The 19,184-nt window shown below is 44.9% G+C and overlaps 2 protein-coding genes and 1 pseudogene across 2 annotated transcripts; all 3 read right to left on the bottom strand.

Annotated features, from left to right (window-relative positions):
- Positions 1–357: 357 nt before the first annotated feature.
- Positions 358–7,345, bottom strand: LOC116265052 (protein LYK5-like; annotated as a pseudogene).
- A 4,244-nt stretch (positions 7,346–11,589) lies between these two features.
- LOC116245768 (protein LYK5-like) lies at positions 11,590–14,185 on the bottom strand. Its single transcript, XM_031617314.2, has one exon. It carries the CDS (start codon positions 13,978–13,980, stop codon positions 11,980–11,982), a length of 2,001 nt encoding a protein of 666 aa, XP_031473174.1. The 5' UTR covers positions 13,981–14,185; the 3' UTR covers positions 11,590–11,979.
- Positions 14,186–17,150: 2,965 nt separating this feature from the next.
- Positions 17,151–18,633, bottom strand: LOC126410521 (putative FBD-associated F-box protein At5g56820). Its single transcript, XM_050080478.1, has 3 exons — positions 18,046–18,633; positions 17,643–17,798; positions 17,151–17,420 (listed from the first exon to the last, which is right to left on the bottom strand). The coding sequence occupies exons 1-3, from the start codon at positions 18,181–18,183 to the stop codon at positions 17,151–17,153; spliced, it is 564 nt and encodes a 187-aa protein (XP_049936435.1). The 5' UTR covers positions 18,184–18,633.
- Between the last annotated feature and the right edge of the window lie 551 nt (positions 18,634–19,184).

Here is a 19,184-nt window from a genome sequence, read left to right as displayed (position 1 = left end):
CAGAACGCCCAATTGGCTGACATTTTAAATTATTCTTCCACTGTTATTACAAAAAGCATACTCATCCGGCAATGTCTCCATTGCAGTGCCAATTTGGCAATTTAAAAGCGAAAGCAATAAAGACTAAAGAGGTATCTTCCTTCCTATACGTGTACGTGAGAGTTATCTTGTCAAGATCTATAACAGCAAAATCAGTTGCAATACCATAAGAATGATGTCGGAAGTACAACAGTTTCCTCCTAGACATACATACACCAGGGAGGAAGCAAAGGCCTCAAAAACCAAACTCAAGTAAAACCATGAATAAGCATCCTGCAGAAATCGGTGGGGCAGATTCGTAGAACTGCAGATTCGTATGTTTAATTCGTCGATGAACTCCAACCAATAGAAGCTGACAGGGTCATAAAGACATCGGTCATGGAGGGTCGTGAATTCATGTCATCTGCTACACACTTACATGCCAGACAAGCGACATTGAGGGCTAGATCTAAAGGATAATCGCTTCCAAGAGAAGGATCCATGAAGCTTCTCAGCTTCTCCTTAGCATCATCCCCTTCAAGTATTGGGCCAATAGCTGATGACAGCAGCAATTCGACTTTGTCTTGATCATGTGCCTGACCGACTGCTTCCCTCCCGGAAAGAAGCTCAAGGAGCACCACTCCGAAGGCGAAAACATCGAGCTTCGATGTGATCAGACCGTGTTCAAGGTACTCTGGTGCCATGTACCCCTGAGTTCCGAAGACATGACGGGTCAAGTGCAAACCATCTTCTTGATCTCCAACCGCTCTTGCCAACCCCAAATTGGCAATCTTGCCTCTGAATTTATCATCTAACAGTATGTTGCTGCTCTTGAGATTCTTGTGAACGTGCGCTGGGCTAGTGTAGTTGTGAAGATAGTTAAGGCCATCTGCGACATCACAGGCAATCTGTACTCTTTGCTTCCAGGTGAGGCTGCAAGTACTTTTGGACCAGTACTGATTGTCCTGGTATCTGTGACCATGAAGCCAATCGCTGAGGGAACCATTTTCTGCGAACTCGTATACCAGGAAAGTGTTCCCTTCATGAATGCAGAAACCAGAGAGTCTAATGACGTTGGAATGGTTGATCTGTTTCAATATTTTTATCTCGTTAGAGACATCTCCTTTCATGCTTTTCACGGCCGCTCGATCTCCATTGATCACCGCTGTGTAAACGGTCCCTTTGATGAGGGAGTCCTCAGTGAAACCATGTGTAGCCCTCCGTAGTTCTTCGTATTTGTTGTGCATTCATGGACCGGACGGCGTCGAGAAGATTATCCGATATGGCAGTGGACGATTTTTTTCCGGACAGATCACCGACGGAAACAGAAGATTCTGTGAGTTTCTGCTGCTTCTGAGTCGGAGTCGCCGGAGCATGACTGCTACCACCACGGCGGTGACGACGGCGCCGCAAATAGACCACCAACAAACAAGAAATAACTGCCAGAAGAAGGAAACCGAGTCCGACTCCGACGCCAACGAAAACCCATTTGTTGTGGCTCTCGTTGGCAGGTGGCGAGGGCGACGGAAAAGCAGACGGTGATGGCGGCGGTGAAGGGTTAAGAATTTGGGACCAAGATGGCGGTTCCTTCTTGAAAGGGATCAAAAGGGGTGTGTCGAAGAAGATGGTGGTGTCTTCCGTGATTTCATTGGCGTCGACTATGCTTTGTTTATCGACACCAAATTTAGCAACAATCTTGGACAAGTTATCCCCCTCGACGATCGGGTACGTCAACAAGAACTTCACACCATTCAGAGACTGGTTACTCGTAGGACAAGCACACATCAGTGGCACCAGAGTGCTCAAACGGATTGAAAGGTTAGTGCTAATGTGTAAGCAATAAAAGAAATGTCGACGGGGGTACAACACGATGGTCACGGGATAAGATAATTGGCATTTTTTTTCTTGTGTCTACAGCCTCTTAATTTATAACTACAGGAGAAACAAAAACAAGGAAACAAATAAACTGAAACGTAAACAAATCACGCAACAAAAACTGAAAACAAATCACGCATGATTTTTGGTAATCCACGTGAAACCCGGAATACCGTTTTCGTGCGCTCGAAGATAGCTAATTTAGTTAACAAATTAACTAACAAAACTCCCCCTAATTTGTTATCTTCACTTGATCTCGACAACGCCAATTCTGTTGCGGAGTTCGAGAAATCGAATGCGTCCGAGTGGTTTCGTTAACACATCCGCAAGCTGTTCCTTGGTTTCCGTATGTTCGAGGATGATGTGCCCCGCTTCGACACAATCACGGATGAAGTGATATCGTGTGTCGATGTGCTTGCTCCGGTCATGAAGGACAGGGTTCTTGCTGAGCGCAATTGCAGACTTGTTATCCACCTTGAGTTTCGGTACCTGTATCTTCCGTTCCATAAGTTCCTGCAGTAGCCGATGAAACCATACTCCTTGGTGTTGCGGCGGCGATGTACTCAGCCTCACATGAAGAGAGAGCAACAACCCGCTGCTTCTTAGATTGCCATGAGATTGGACTCATGCCGAGAAAAAAGAAGACGCCGGTGGTGCTCTTCCGGCCATCAAGATCTCCAGCCATGTCGCTGTCACTGTATCCCAACAAGAGCGGTCCACCTCCTTCTCTTGGGTAGATGACCCCAAAACCTCGTGTCCCGGCAATGTATCGGAGGATATGCTTCACTGCGGCAAAATGATCCTCTCGCGGATCCTCCATGAATCGACTCACATACCCAACAGCAAACACAATGTCCGGTCGGGTGTGAGTTAGATATCGCAGGCTCCCCACCACACTACGGTAGCGAGTGGCATCTACTGATGGAGCTGGTGAGGCCTTGGACAATTTGAGCCTTTCTTCCATCGGTGTGAGGCATGGATTGCAGTCCGCCATGCCGCTCTGGTGTAAAAGCTTCTCGGCATAAGCTCTTTGACAGAGTGTGATCCCGCCTTTTCCTTGGTTCACCTCAATACCAAGGTAATATGTGAGTAACCCCAGATCACTCATGTGAAATAGGGACATCATCTCACGCTTGAATTTTGTGATGCCACTTATGTTGGTTCCAGTGATGATCAAATCATCAACGTAGACACCGACGATTAGCACCTCGCCATGCTCCCGTCGTGTGTATAATGCGTGCTCATCCTTGCATCGACTGAAACCCAGATTCTGGAGGCTAGCATCCAGCTTGGCATTCCAAGCACGTGGGGCTTGACGCAGTCCGTACAGTGCCTTACGCAACCTGAGCACTTTGTGCTCCTGCTTGTTGACGACGAATCCTGGTGGCTGTTGTACATAAACCTCCTCCACCAGGTCCCCATTCAGGAATGCGGACTTCACGTCCATGTGATGTACGGACCAGCCTTCATGTGCCGACAATGCCAACAAGAGCCGCACTGACTCCATGCGCGCGACAGGAGCAAAGACTTCCTCGAAATCAACACCTTCACGTTGCGCATATCCCTTCGCTACAAGTCGCGCCTTGTGCTTGGTGATGCCGCCATGTTCATTTCGCTTGACCTTGAAGACCCACTTCAAGCCAATCGCATGGTGCCCTGCAGGGAGCTCGACCAACTCCCAGGTATTGTTTTCCTTGATGGACTTCATCTCCTCCAACATTGCTCGACGCCAAACTGGATCTCGTTCAGCTGCGCCGAACGTGGTAGGCTCTTCCGCACTTACCATATGCAACGCGCCGGTGATTTGCGCCTCATCGGGTGGGAGCCCAAGGATGTCGCTCACGAGTCTGAAACGTCGTGGTGCGCCATCATCGTCGTCGAGCTCGGTGAGGGCCTCAGTCGTTGGTGATGCATATTGCCCACCTGGAGCGTGGTCCGATGTGTTTGGTGGTGGCGACTCATGCTGCTCCCTCGCAGTCGTAGCATCTCCTGAGGCAATGATTGTCTCATGCTCGATGATGAAGTCTGTACTTGATGCAGCTAACTGGCCTTCGGGTTCCGTCCAATCCCAACTGGCCTTTTCATCAAACACCACGTCACGAGAGATGTGAACCCGATGAGCAACCGGATCAAACAAGCGATATGCCTTTGACCCTGGTTCGTAGCCAAGCAACACCATCTTCTGGCTGCGATCATCAAGCTTCTTCAGATCTGGTCGAGAGACCTTCACATGCGCGATGCAACCAAATGTGCGCAGGAAGGAGACATATGGCTTCCTCCCATGCCAAGCTTCAAATGGCGTTTTGCCATTCAAGCTCTTCGTGGGCGATCTGTTCAAGAGGAACACTGCAGTGGTGACAGCTTCTCCCCAGAACTCGGGTGGCATCTTCTTTGCCTTGAGTAAGCTGCGTGCCATGCCGACGATGGTTTGGTTGCGCCGCTCGACGACACCATTTTGTTGAGGCGAATATGGTGCCGTGAGCTGCCGTGCAACCCCTCGATCTGCGCAGTACCGCTCGAACTCGATCGACGTAAATTCTCCCCCTCGATCAGTTCGTAGTGTGCGTAGACGCCGCCCAGTCTCAACCTCCACGCTAGTTTGGAACTGCTTGATGGCAGGCAATGCTTGATTTTTACCTGCAAGAAGGTATAGCCACATGTGGCGGCTGGCATCATCCACTAGGAGGAGGAAGTAGCGTTTGCCACCGTTCGTTGCTGGTGTGATGGGTCCACACAAATCGCCGTGCACTAGATCGAGCAAGCCGTCAGCTCGATGATGTGTTGACGCCGGGAACGGAGCACGCCTCTGCTTGCCGGCGAGGCAATGGTCGCAGATCTCCACCGGACGATTAATGACCGGGAGCCCGCGCACCATGTCATCTTGCGCCAGCTTTTTTAACGCCTCAAAGTTCAGATGCCCGTAGCGAGCATGCCACAACCACGCCTCTTCATCTTGTTTTGCCAAAAAACACAGTGGTCCTGCAATATTCAATTTGAGCATATACAAGCGGTTTTTGGTGCGCGTTACCTTTGCCAGCAGACGATGTTTCTGATCACGGATCTTCATCACTCCCGATCGGATCAGCACCTCGCACCCATGCTCATCGAGTTGGCCGATGCTGATGATGCTACTCTTGAGCTTGGGAATGTAGTAGACGTTGGTGATCGTTAGATTCTCTCCGTTCTGGCATGCGAACGCCACCGTGCCACGTCCGTGAATGTCAACTATCGATCCATCACCAAATTTCACCGAGCCGGTGATGCCCGAGTCCATCTCAGTAAAGTGGTAGCTTTTGCCGGTCATATGGTTGCTGGCACCCGTGTCCAGGTACCACATGTCGTCGCGGCGCTTTCCCTCACACCCAAGATTCACCTGCGCGTGCGTCTCATCGAGTTTGACAAAACTCGATGGTGGCGGCTCAACGTTGTCGGTGATGGAGCACACCTGTGCCATGAGGAGTGCTGGCTCCTCGTCATCCTCCTGTGCGAGATACGCCTTCTCGCGTTGAGGCTGCCGGCAATCTTTCGCCCAATGGCCGATCTTGCCACAGTTGTGACATTTGTCACGACTAGCGTCGCGCTCACGTCTGGACTCATCGCGTCCACTATTCCGACCGTTGTCGTCCTTCGCAGACTGATTTCCCTTCCAGCGGCGTCGTCCGCGGCCACCACTCTTGCTCGACGATCTTCCTGCACCCGGCTTTCCTTTGTGACGTGAGAGCCATTCTTCCTCGGTCAGCAATAGTTTGCTTTCCGTGGAAGCCGTGGGTAGTGGTGCTTGAGAAAGACCGCGCTCGTCGGCGCCCTTCAAACGTCCAGTGACATCTTCGATGGATAGAGTGGCAAAATCGAGCATAGTCTCGATGGTGTAGACGACATGGCCGAACCTCGGTGGAGCAGCCCGGAGGTACTTCTCAACAGCTTTCTGCTCGTCAACGGGTTCGCCATGTTCTGCGAGTTGAGCCAGTAGAGCGCTCAGCCGGAGTGCGAAATCCTCCGGATCCTCCCCTTCCTTGAACGCAATCGTCTCGTACTCGAACCGGAGCCTCTGCAGCTTCGATCGACGTACGTGATCGGAGCCAATCCGCACGGACTTGATATAGTCCCATGCTTCCTTGGCTGTTTGCTTCAGGGCGATGGCGCGCATCATCTCCTTCGGGACCGCCTTGATGAGTGCCTCGAGCGCCGCCCGATCTTCCTGCAGATCGGCGTCGCCGTACTCAATGGCATCCCATAGCCCCCTTGCTTGGAGCATCACTTTCATCATGAGTGACCAATCCGTGTAGTTGTCGCGCTCGAGCATCGGGTAGGATGTACTTCCGACCTCCCGAATCGTCCTCTGGATCACCCGATGGCGACCCCGACGTGGAACGAGCGGCGATTTCAAGCGTCGTTCACGACCTCGTCCTTCACGGCGTGGCGACAAGCTTCCCTCGTGGTTCGACATCTTCTGGGATCAAGAACCTGGGTCTGATACCAAATGTAAGCAATAAAAGAAATGTCGACAGGGGTACAACACGATGGTCACGGGATAACAAGGGAATGAGAAAAGGAAAAGATAATTGGCATTTTTTTTCTTGTGTCTACAGCCTCTTAATTTATAACTACAGGAGAAACAAAAACAGGGAAACAAATAAACTGAAACGTAAACAAATCACGCAACAAAAACTGAAAACAAATCACGCATGATTTTTGGTAATCCACGTGAAACCCGGAATACCGTTTTCGTGCGCTCGAAGATAGCTAATTTAGTTAACAAATTAACTAACAAGAGCTAATGTAGGGGTTCTGCGCCATGAGAGCTTGGCACGTTGTCAGGGATTCATACGTTTCGTTGGCAATTCTGAGATAAGTGTCCTTCTGCTTTATGATGTAAGAGGAATTGTGTTGGTAGTATTTGCCTGAGCAGGAGCAAGGCACGGGGACTACCACTTCTCTGCCGACGGGGAGCGTCTGCCGACGGGGAGCGTCTGATACATGTCCGAGCCGTTGTTGATTCGAACAATCTCAGATGATTTTGCAGAATCAGCATTTAGAAGGGAGGAGATCTCGGAAAGTGAGTTTACTTCGGATTTAGCTCTAAAGATGAAGTAGGAATCACACGCAGTCTGCTGCCCATTGCAGAGGAAGCCAAGGGTGTTGGAGTGGTTCACGTTGCACTCGAATTGAGTCTTGTTGACGTATGCCTGTTGGGCATGAAGAGAAGAAGGGAGGAGGAGTAGGGAGAGGACGGTGCAGGAGAGGAAACAGAGGAAGGAGGATGATGCTCTGATGGACATCATCTTGTGACCTTCTCGGTCGATTTCTCTGCTACTTGGTTCGTTTGTCGAGCTTGAACGGGTTCCCTCTTCTTATGAACGATGAGACGGCGATGGCATCAGCCAGGTGAGACAAGCAGAAACGCGTTCCGTGTTGACCTCGAGCTCCCGGTCTTTTTAAAATGAAGTAAAGAAGGGGCCTTCCTTGCTATCGGTGGAAGAAGAAAACGTTGTCTGAGAGTTGTTGTAATGACTAACAATTTGTAAATGACAGTTGGTCTTATGCACCCGACAAGGTCATTTTTTATTGTGTTATTTTATGAATTTTAAATAATTTAAGATAATATTAAATGTGTATACTCAATTTATGGGAGAAAGCAGATACAATTTTAAAGCCATTAGATAAGCAATAGTTTTTCTTAGCTTCTACAGTCATGAGTTCATTGGTCGAATAATGGAGAGGGGTTGGGTTGGAAGAAGTGTTCAACTTTAGGTAGGAGTTTACGGTAGTTTTGGTCCTAAGTCTTTTAGTATGGGACAATGGACCAGGTCGAGTTGGAACATAAACTAAGTGGATGGAAGAAGTGTTCAACTTTAGGTAGGAGTTTACGGTAGTTTTGGTCCTAAGTCTTTTAGTATGGGACAATGGACCAGGTCGAGTTGGAACATAAACTAAGTGGATGGACAACTGATACGGTGGAGGTTACTCCTGCATCGGTACGGCTTGGCGTGGATATGTTATATACGCTGGAGCTTACATCTGGATTTCTCCGTCCAGATTCCCCCGCCCCTCGTTGCATTCCCATGCATAGTGTTAAACGGTGTGTTTGACCACTTCTCTCAATACAATACATCATGATAGCATCAGATTGCTGTAATTAAATGGAATTGGATTGCGGGGATATATATATATATATATATATATATATATATATATATATATATATATATATATATATATATATATATATATATATATATATATATATATATATATATATATATATATCATACCAGACATTTGGTTGTAGAATGGCAGAACTCTATAAAAAAACTGATATATTTTATATCTAAAATCGGGTTGGAGCTCCCCACCCCAAACCCCTACCCCAACCCACAAAAACAACAAAATCTACATTCAATCCTATGTTCTAAATTGACATGCAATCGAAAAGGCAGAAGGGTTGCACCACGCGACATTCAATCCGGGTTTAAGAACTAGGTCATCTTTTCCCTCATGTTGTCTTTGAAGGGGAGAGAGAGAGAGAGAGAGCTCAACATGAATTCATTCCAACGAAATACATCCAAGAGAGAGAGAGAGAGAGAGAGAGAGCTCAACATGAATTCATTCCAACGAAATACATCCAAGAGCAATGGATGTATGTGAAGTACAACAAATTAGAACAAAAATGATGAGAAAATTTAGAGAGAAAATCAAGGCACCAAAACGCCTTAACAATGGAAGTGACATCTGCCGGGAGATTGAAAAGTAAAACTTGAATGTCAAACACATATCCTCTAAAGAAAACATTATTCCTCATCATCCAAATATACCACCAAAAACAACATAGCCAAACCCTCTAAAGAAAATGCCATCTCTTCAATTTGTGGATCTCCTGTGGAGCAAAGAGCAGGTCACACACAAAAGACTGCTGGGACACGAAGGGAGAAGGTTTTTGACATCATGACACATGGAAAATATGTTGTGCTTCTGAACACCCTCAAAATAAGTGAAATGAGCTTTCCCCGGCCTTGTAGCATAAAACACATTGGTTTGTCAAAGAAAAATCCCCCAAGGTTTCAGGTTGACATGGGTTTGAACCTTATTCAAAATGATGAACCAAACATGCAACTTCATCCTCAAAGGCAAACCCATGCTCCACAAGAGTATGGATGGGAAAGGGGCAGGGATGGGTTGTACAAGTGAGTGGTAGACCATGGATGTGGAGTTAGAACCTTGTCCATCTTCTACCCAAACGAGATGATGAGAAGGTAGAGAGTTATTGGATGATCTATCTTTAAAAGACTTCAGCACTTGTAACCAAGCATTAAAAATTTGACTTCTTGACTGATGAGGTGGCTTGATGGGCAGCTGAGAGTTCTATAGGGAGTTGGGTATTTTTTTCAAAATGAACTTGCTTCCCGCGCCATCCTTAACGAGAATCTGATGTCATCTTTTGAGAACTAAAGCAACAGTCTTTCCAGGCAGGTTAGGAACTTGAAGACCTCCGCTTTTTGTTGGCAAGCAAATGAAATCTCACGCAACATGATGTCTTTTGGATGTAGTAGAGCACCGATCATCCCACAAAAATTTTTTGAACTATAATTGGCATCGGCACAAGAGACACTAAGCGCATAGGAATTGTGGACAACACATGCTTGATAAGGGTCAATGGACCTTCCATCAAGAGATATGTTGTTGACATGACCACAATCTTGATTCAACCCTGTCCACATATGGAGTCCAATCAACGGTTGTAAACCTCCCTACTTTAAGAGCAAGACCCAAAAAAGATAGCGAGATTGGCAAGTGGACAGTTAAAAATGAAAGAGGCTGCCCTTCTAACCTCCTGATTGACATTGAAGAGGGAAATTGAGCATTTAGAGTCATTAATATAGAGGCCAGAAAGCATAGAGAAAGCCTTTAAGATGAACATTGTCTGCACCATTTGTCGAACGGTAGCTTGTCCAAAGACTACGATGTCATCTGCATATCGAACAATTATGGTGCAGACAATGTTCGTCCAAAGACTACGATGTCATCTGCATATTGAACCAGTTCTTTCTCAGTCTGGATTCGCTGTCTTGTCTCGTTGTTTCTGTGCCTATCAATTTGTTTCCCAAGTGCCTGGCTGCTGCCATTAACTTGCTCGTCCACAATTATGGCATTTTGGCATGTTGCTGTTCGGGTTCCAGCCAGCCATGTCCATAGAGATTGGGCATGCATTGCAAGGTGTGCTCTTTTTGGCCTTTTATGGTTTGGTTTGGTTTTTTTTATCTGGCCAAGCAGCTTGTAGAATGTTTTGGCACGATGAAAATAATGATGGTGTTTTGCCTTAACTTTTTTGGGTGTTACTCCTTTGTATTATGGGGGCATTAAGTACTTAATTGTGTCGGTCGGTCTATACTGGGGTTTTTTCTAGTATTTGGTTGCGTTGGGAAAAGGCAGCACATGCTGCCGGCATAGGGCTTCCCTCAATTTTGCCATCACCTTCCAATACAACATTAAGACCTCTCAAACAGATGAGAGGATTTGCAACGACGGGATTGCAAAACTCATATCAGAAAACTGACATCTTCTATGTCTAAAAGCGGGGTAGAGCTAAACCCCCCAAAACAACAAAATCTACATTCAGTTCTACTGTTCTAAATTGACATTCAATCCAAAAGGCAGAAGGTTTGCAAGACAGTAAACTTACATTTGTATCAACCCAAAAAAATGACGATCCTGCCCGAGTCTCCAATAACGTCCACCTTAGAGATCACACAATATCCAGGAATTTCTGCTGTAATCTACAGATTCCTTCAACTGGCAGTTTGAGATCCAAAATATAGCAGAGGGCTTTTCGTTGAATAGCAGCATCTGTAGATCCCACCGAGATGTCCGGTTCGCCAGCCCCTTCATATCCGGCTGATGACTTTCATTGTTCAAGCAGAACCATGACCATGTCAACCTTGTTCTCTTTCTCAGCATGCCGATCTGCTGAAGTCTCAGTTGCCCCTGCTCCTTGTCCCTCTACCAAGTTCATTTGTGCTCCTTCCATCTCTACCTCTGCCTCTTCTAATGAAGTTCTGCACATTGCTTTCGCCCCCTGACTTGAGCTTTTAGTTCTACCTCTGCCTCTTCTAATGAAGTTCTGCACATGCTTTCGCCCCCTGACTTGAGATTTTAGTTCTGCCTCGTGTTGATGCTGAGAACGACCTGTGCTGTTTCTGGATGTCTTAATGGTATTGGCGTGTCCACTCTGCATGATACATCATTATATCGTGCGTGTGTTAAGTTCAGGTTGGTGTACCTCCAGATTGCTGTAGCCTGATTCTAGAGGTGGAAGCCTCGTTATGATACCACTTGTTGTGCCTTTCATTAAGAACAAAATATGAGCCAAAACGTTTGCATGTTTATTAGGCTGTCAAAGCCTGACAGTATTTGATCCACCAGAGAGGTGGCAAAATCCTGCTTGAGTTTATCCATCACCTGCTGTCCCCCGACCATGTCCTTGAACTTTCTACTGCCAACACTTTCTATTCATACCATAAAATTACTACAAATAGATGCCATCCCAATATTCGTACCATGGATATTGCAGAAATTCATGTGAAGGAAAATCTGACATGTACTTTGATTGCAACAAAACGAGCTACACCACATGCATACACATTGTTCTTCTTGTAGTTTTCCATTCAGATAAATACCATAATTTTTTTTCAAATCTAAACAGAAACAAAGATTAAACCTCCATAGTTTTTAACAGCTTAAAACACGTTCAGAACATCCAATCGGCTGATACCTTTAAATTATTACTGCCAACTAATTCTTCCACTATTATTTCACAATGCAACCTCATACGGGTATAGCTGCATTCGCAGCCCCAACTTCACAATTCAAAGATGCACAATAAAAATGCGCCACACTTGGATTGTCAGTCAACTACATGTACGTAATGAGTTACATACCTTTTTCTAGATCTATAACAGCAAAATCAGTTACAATAACATAAGAATGACGTCGAAAGTACAACAGTTGCTCCTACACATACACACACCAAGGAGGAAGCAAAGGCCTCAATAACCAAAATCAAGCAGTCTCCAGAAATAGGTGGGCAACTGCCTACCTCTTAAGAACTGCAGATTCGTATGTTGAAGCACTCGACGAACTCCACCCAGTAGAAGCTGACAGGGTCATAAGGACATCGGTCATTGAGGGTCGAGAATTCATGTCATCTGCTACACATTCACTTGCCAAACGAGCGATGACGAGGGCTAGATCTAAAGGGTAATCGCTTCCGAGAGAAGGATCTATAAAGCTTCTCAGCTTCTCCTTGGCATCATCTCCTTCAAGTATTGGACCAATGGCTGATGACAGCAGTACTTCGCCTTTGTATTGAACATGTGCCTGATCGACTGCCTCCCTCCCGGAAAGCAGCTCAAGGAGCACCACTCCGAAGGCGAACACATCGAGCTTCCATGTGATCAGACCGTGTTCAAGGTACTCTGGTGCCATGTACCCCTGAGTTCCGAAGACATGACGGGTCAAGTGCAAACCATCTTCTTGATCTCCAACCGCTCTTGCCAACCCAAAATTGGCAATCTTGGCTCTGAATTTATCATCTAACAGTATGTTACTGCTCTTGAGATTCTTGTGAACGTGCGCTGGGCTAGTGTAGTTGTGAAGATAGCTAAGCCCATCAGCGACATCGAAGGCAATCTGCATCCTTTGCTTCCAGCTAAGGCTGCAAGTGCTCTTCGACCAGGATTGATCGTCCTGGTACCTGTGACCATGGATCCAATCGCTGAGGGAACCATTTTCTGCGAACTCGTATACCAAGAAAGTGTTCCCTTCGTGGATGCAGAAACCAGACAGCCTGATCACGTTGGAATGGTTGATCTGTTTCAATACTTTTATCTCGTTAGGGACATCCCCTTTCATACTCTTTACGGCCGCTTGATCCCCATTGATCACGGCCCTGTAAACGGACCCTTTGATTAGGGAGTCCTCAGAGAAACCATCTGTAGCCCTCTGTAGTTCCTCGTACTTGTACACCGTCAAGGACCGGACGGCGTCGAGAAGATTTTCCGATATGACAGTGGACGATTTCTTGCCGGACATATCTCCATATGAAACAGAAGATTCTGTCAGTTTCTGCCGCTTCTGAGTCGGAGATGCCGGAGCAAGACCCTCACCACGACGGCGGCGACGACGGCGCAAACAGACCACCAACAAAGAAGATATGACTGCCAGAAGAAGGAAACCGAGTCCGAGTCCGATTCCGACGCCAACGAAAACCCATTTCTTGTGACCCTCACCTACAGGCGACGGGGGCGACGGAGACGGGGAAGGAAGAGGGGGCGATGATGGCGGTGAAGGGTTAAGGATTTGGGACCAAGATGGTGGTTCACTCTTGAAAGGGATCAAAAGGGGTGTGAAGAAATAGATGGTGGTGTCCTCCGTGATTTCATTGGCGTCGAGTATGCCCTGTTCGTCGACACCAAATTTCGCAGCAATCTTGGATGCATATTCCCCTTCGGCGATCGGATACGTCAGCAAAAACTTCACACCATTCCGAGTCTGGTTTCTCGTAGGACAAGCACACATCAGTGGCACCATGACTTTCGAACGGATTGGAAGGTTGGTGCTACTGTAAGGGTTTTGTGCTATGAGAGCTTGGCACGTTGTCAGGGCTTGATACGTATCATTGGCAATTCTGAGGTAAGTGTCGTCCGGCTCTAAGACGTAAGAGGAATTGTATTGGTAGTATTTACCTGAGCAGGAGCAGGACACGGGGACTACCACTTCTCTGCCGATGGGGAACGTCTGAAACACGGAGGCATTGTTGATTCGCGCAACCTCAGCAGAATCAGCGTTCAGAAGGAAGGAGATATCGGGCACTGAGTTTATTTTCGAATCAGATCTAAAGATGAGGTAGGAATTACACTTAGTCTGCTGCCCATTGCAGAGGAAGCCAAGGGTGTTGGAGTGGTTCACATAGCATTGAAATTGAGTATTGTTGACATATACCTGTTGGGCATGGAGAAAAGAAGGGAGGAGTAGGGAGAGGAGGGTGCAAGAGAGGAAACAGAGGAAGGAGGATGATGCTCTGATGGACACCATCTTGTGAGCTTCTCGGTCGATTTTCCTGCTACTTTATTCGTCTCTCGAGCGCGAAGGTATTCCTTCTTATGGACGGTGAGACGAGCCCCACGAACACGCTCTGTGTTGACCTGGAAGTCGAAAGGACTTTCTCTGCTGCCGCTGGAGAACGATAACTCGTGAAAAGGAGACCGGCATCCCTCGGCCTCACACGTCAACGATCTTTTTTCAACGATGGGATGGGATGGAGGGATAGGTCGAGACGCGAGGGTCCGGGTAAAATGAAAATATGTAATTGGGAACAAAAAATTTCTAATAATAAACCGTCAAAACAAAATAGAAAATAAAATATACAAGGTACAAGGGTGTGAAGAGAGTGGACGCCCAAAGAAAAAGTGCCCCTAAAAGTGGATATCCTCTGCGTGCCACATAACAAAGATCCCCTGTGTGAATTCTTTCTAAATGTGCATGTGACGACCTGTATGAACAATATATGAACACTTTTATAAATAAAAGTATGCATGTATATTGTGTATCTGTCCCATTGTATCGTTTTATTTTTTTATTTTTAAAATTTGAAAAATAATATAAATTAATTTTAAAATATAAACATAACATAGAACATAGCTTCCGCGGGTTTCACTAGAGATTGGATTTGTGGTTTTTTTTGTTTCTGAAGTTTGATTTAATTAAAGGTGTTAAGTTTCTTTGTTGTTTCGTTGAGCAAAAACATGTTCACAAGTCTTTGTGGTCTTCAGACGCATCTTGCAAAGGTTACTAATTGTTTATTGACAAGAAATTCTTTGATGAAACGTGTTATGTCCATATTCTTTAAAGGTAGGCTATTTGGGATGCTTTTAAATCAGGGGTTTCAGAAAGCCTCGATCAGAAAAAAATGGTTGAGGATTTCAAAATCTCAAACTCTCGGTGGATGGTTTTAGAGGGCGATTTTACTGCTGATGTGTTGAAGTTCACCGCCACCGGCAATGCAGCTCTTGGTAACAAGAAGACGACGTGAATCATTTTGGCCAAGCTTGCCTCATAAATCTTGACTTAGCTCGAGCAGAGCACGAGCAGAACAATATGTAAGTTGAACCGAGCTTGAGCTGGCTGAGCTCAGACTCGGCTTGCTCGATGTACATTGCAAGGTTTCAGCATTTTATATATATATATATAATGTTCAATGTTGCCGCAGCATGTTTGCTGAATAGCTAAAATTGAAAAACTTAGTACCAAAAAAAAATCATTAAACTGGTACTGATGTGACAATGGTTTATGTTTTTAACAATAAATTTTTAAATTCTAATTATTGTTAACGCTTGTTAGTATATATATATATAACATCCTATCTACTAGTCCCATTATTTTGGGCTGAGAATAAACATGAGACCAGCAGGTCGTGGCTCTGACTCATGATGCTCATGAATTTATGATCATAAAACATTGGTAGAGTGCCGGAAAAGCTCCGACGTCATTCACTTGAATGCTCGACGTGGGTCGGACAAGTTCTTTATTGTGATAAATCTTACATTACTAAAGCATCCTTAGCAGTTTCCAGACATGCATATATATAAAATTGAGATCACCACGAAAAAGTTTTCCATAATCAAATACAGAATATATATATATATATAAGAGAAAGAGAGAGAGAGAGAGAGAGAGAGAGAGTTTATATTTAAAGTTATTTATTTCATTTATATTTATTTTTCGGCATTCCACCAATACCACCGATGGTGGAAAAACCAGTAAGCCCTGATTGTCACCTTTTGTGTCCATGGCCGACCCGCCAGCATCTCAAAGAAAAGTTTAAATTATTCACCAGAAATGATTTGAGAAATAAGACAGTACTCCCTTAACTTTCTTCAACCTTGAAATTTGTCCCCCCGCTAGTTGAAAAGAACTCTTGCTGATTACCACCAAAACATCACAGAGGGAAAGGAAGTGATAACTATAATGCGCCACCCATAAGAAAGAGATAGAGAGACAGAGTATTTCTAGGCACTTACACATGTTAAATCCACTCATTTAACTCTATTACACAGGTTAAATCCACTAATTAACTGTGTCTTGTGTTGATTACTCAGCGGAGCTACTGCAGCACAAAGATAATTTCTTTAACAAATAACTACAGTTATTTTAACCTTTTCGATTTGCTTTGTTAAATGCCGTTATGTTTAAAAACCATTACTGCTATCTATTTAAAATGATGAAGAGCCTTTCGAGAAATTGACCTCCAAGTGGTTCGAGATATGAATTTTAAACTTAGATATTATGTATATACACTTATTTTCAAAAAGTAAGATCTGGCACTTCACTGACGATTGATCCAATAAGAGGGATCAACAAAATGAGGGTTTTTAAAATGTAAATCTAATAGAAACAGACGAGTTCCGGTACATATGACTAACATTACACTAGATCCATCCTTGGTTACAAACTGGAGGTCATTACGCTAATTGGTGTCTCCAAAAGTCTACAATGACATGAAAGAAAACACGTCGCAATTTCATTCCCCGAAATGAAAGAACAAATGAAAAATTAGGGAATCGTCAGTTTCATTTTCATGAGTGTTATTCTTATAAACTGGGAACTGTTAGATCACGGCACTTTAATTAATGGATGTACCACACCTCACTTAGAGAGAGCAAGGGGAGAGCTTCGGACCTCTTTTGTGAGTATTTTTAACCTCACCCAGAACAGATAATAGTTCGTTCTTCACAACCATGTTTGTTTGAGAGGCCGGGAGGTGTTAAATTGATCTCACAAACAGGTCCAACATAACGGGGGAGCAGGCTACACAAACACGTATATACGAGATTCCAAAATTGTTAGTAACATTCGTCCACTTTACCACTTTTCTTATGGACATAATCTCGGAAATTGAATGTAATTCACTTCTTTAATTAGCATTTTTCTAAAGTTCAACATTCCTTCTTCGGAACATGGGAAACATTCGTGTTTCAGTTCACCAAACAGAAGGAAAAATTAAAGCATCAACAGGTCCTTTTTTTAGAGATAAGAAAGCGTTCATAAACTAACAAAATTATATCAGATCACAGGAGTCTAGTTCTGATAGTAAGGGGATAGACAGCTACAAGCTCATTAAGAGAAATATGTGAATGAAGTGCATGCACGCTATGTCAACCCGTAAGGAGAATATTTCTGGCGTAAAGAAGGTGACCTCCGCACGACTAGACTTTTTGGGCATCTTTTGCACTGATGCAGCAATCTCCTCCTTTGATGCAGCAGCATCTTTTAGCGATACAAATATGGGCTCGTTCAAGTGCAATCGCCACTTTCAATATGAGTGCAATCAATTGCATGTCGTCTTCATCTCCAACAAAGCCCGTCATTTCAACCCTCTTAAGATGATGAATCAGACAATTGGGAATCTCATTCGGCCTCTCGAATGAATTCCGAAACTTGCCGATGTAGTCATCCGTCTCCTCATTGAGCGGGAACTGAGGAAACCCAGAAAATAACGACAAAGATTAGTTTTAACTTCATAATTCATCACAACATAAAATATTCATAAAAACATTGGAAAAGAACAACTAAAAGGACAAGTCAACAGCAACAATGTGAAAAAGTACATCAAACACTCAAAGCATGCAGGCGATGCAAAAAGCATAATTGGATAAAGAAAAGAAAGATCGACGACCATTATAAATGAAAGTGTTTACCGAAAGAAGGAGATTCTGAAGACAGGGGCATGCCATCAATAAAATCCACAAATCCCACCACACGAGGCGTCCTCGACTGATAACAAGTTGCAGTTCCACCAAATTGAGGAAGTGAAAAAGCAGATCAGGATGAGGTTGGAAAAAAAGCTTTCTCCGCTACAAAAGAATGCATTGGTCACGACTTAGCATCATGAGTTAGCCTTGTGCACGTAATTCAGAAATGGCTTACATTAAGGTTGAGTTTCATAGCCTTAAAGATGATCTAGACTGCACAGAAAGGTATGTTTGAGAGGTCTTCAAGTTAAAGATCTCAGTAGTTAAAAACAATGTAATGTATTTGAGATTCTAAAAATTTCACATCACTGCAGATCTCATATCCACAGTGAAACAAATCGCTACTCACATGAAAAGGACGAAAATGCAAGAACAACGTCGTTACGTTGGCAAATCCTTTAAGAAATGCTACCAAGGCACCATCGTCTGTACGAGGATCATCAAGTTGCCCAACAAAGGAAACCATGGCAGTCGTCAGAGACGGCATAAAATGTGCTTGGTGTCGATCAGTCTGTCGTCCACGAAGGTGAAAGTGGAGAGGTTGGGCGCAACTATGTCCAACTGCCAGTACCGGCTAAAGCAATGGCTTATCGTCAGATTCTTGAGACGGAGATGGGTACCGCCATGGATTCTGATATTACCAACAATGTAGCAGTAGCTCAATTCGAGGTTCTCCAACAACCGGCAATTTAGGACCAAGTGTTGTATTAGACCTTCCGTCACTCTCAATTCAGATAGATGTATGGAATTGAGGGAGTTGAAGGCTTTGCAGTCGGAAAGCACAGGAAGCTTGGGCACATCTAAACAGAACTGCTCACCGCGCATGGAGACAGAAAATGGTCGGAGAACAAGCTCATGGAGGCCGTCGTTTGAGAAGATATGCCAAACCCATCTCTCTAGCTTCGCCTCCACTAGTGGATCATCTGCGCAAATTTGCTACCGAAGAATCCGTAACGGCGGGAGCCGAAACAGGAGACACCGGTCGACCACCATAGCAAACCTTCCAGCCTTATGAATGTCCCTGCAACGACGTAGTTCAAGATGGAGGTTGGGGATGAAGGTCCAGAGATGGAGCCACCTTCGGGCCAAGGCGCTTGTCCTGGCAGACTCATTCGTGGGGAGGAAGGAAAGGATGAGCTGGATGAGGGGGTCGGGCAGTGCGCTCAGTCGGTCCTCTGCCACTTCCATCTTCTAAGCACCGCAGGCAGCCATTGAATTTGCTTAGTTTATAAACGCTTTCTTATCTCTCAAAAAAGGACCTGTTGATGCTTTAATTTTTCCTTCTGTTTGGTGAACTGAAACACGAGTGTTTCCCATGTTCCGAAGAAGGAATGTTGAACTTTAGAAAAATGTTAATTAAAGAAGTGGATTACATTCAATTTTCGAGATTATGTCCATAAGAAAATTGGTAAAATGGATGAATGTTATTAACAATTTTGGAATCTCTTATATACGTGTTAGTGTAGCCTGCTCCCACGTTATGTTGGA

This window comes from Nymphaea colorata, chromosome 1 (genome assembly GCF_008831285.2).
Source record: "Nymphaea colorata isolate Beijing-Zhang1983 chromosome 1, ASM883128v2, whole genome shotgun sequence".
Classification (NCBI taxonomy): domain Eukaryota; kingdom Viridiplantae; phylum Streptophyta; class Magnoliopsida; order Nymphaeales; family Nymphaeaceae; genus Nymphaea; species Nymphaea colorata.
Note: the sequence above shows the minus strand (reverse complement) of the source record. Positions and strands in the feature narration are given on the sequence as shown.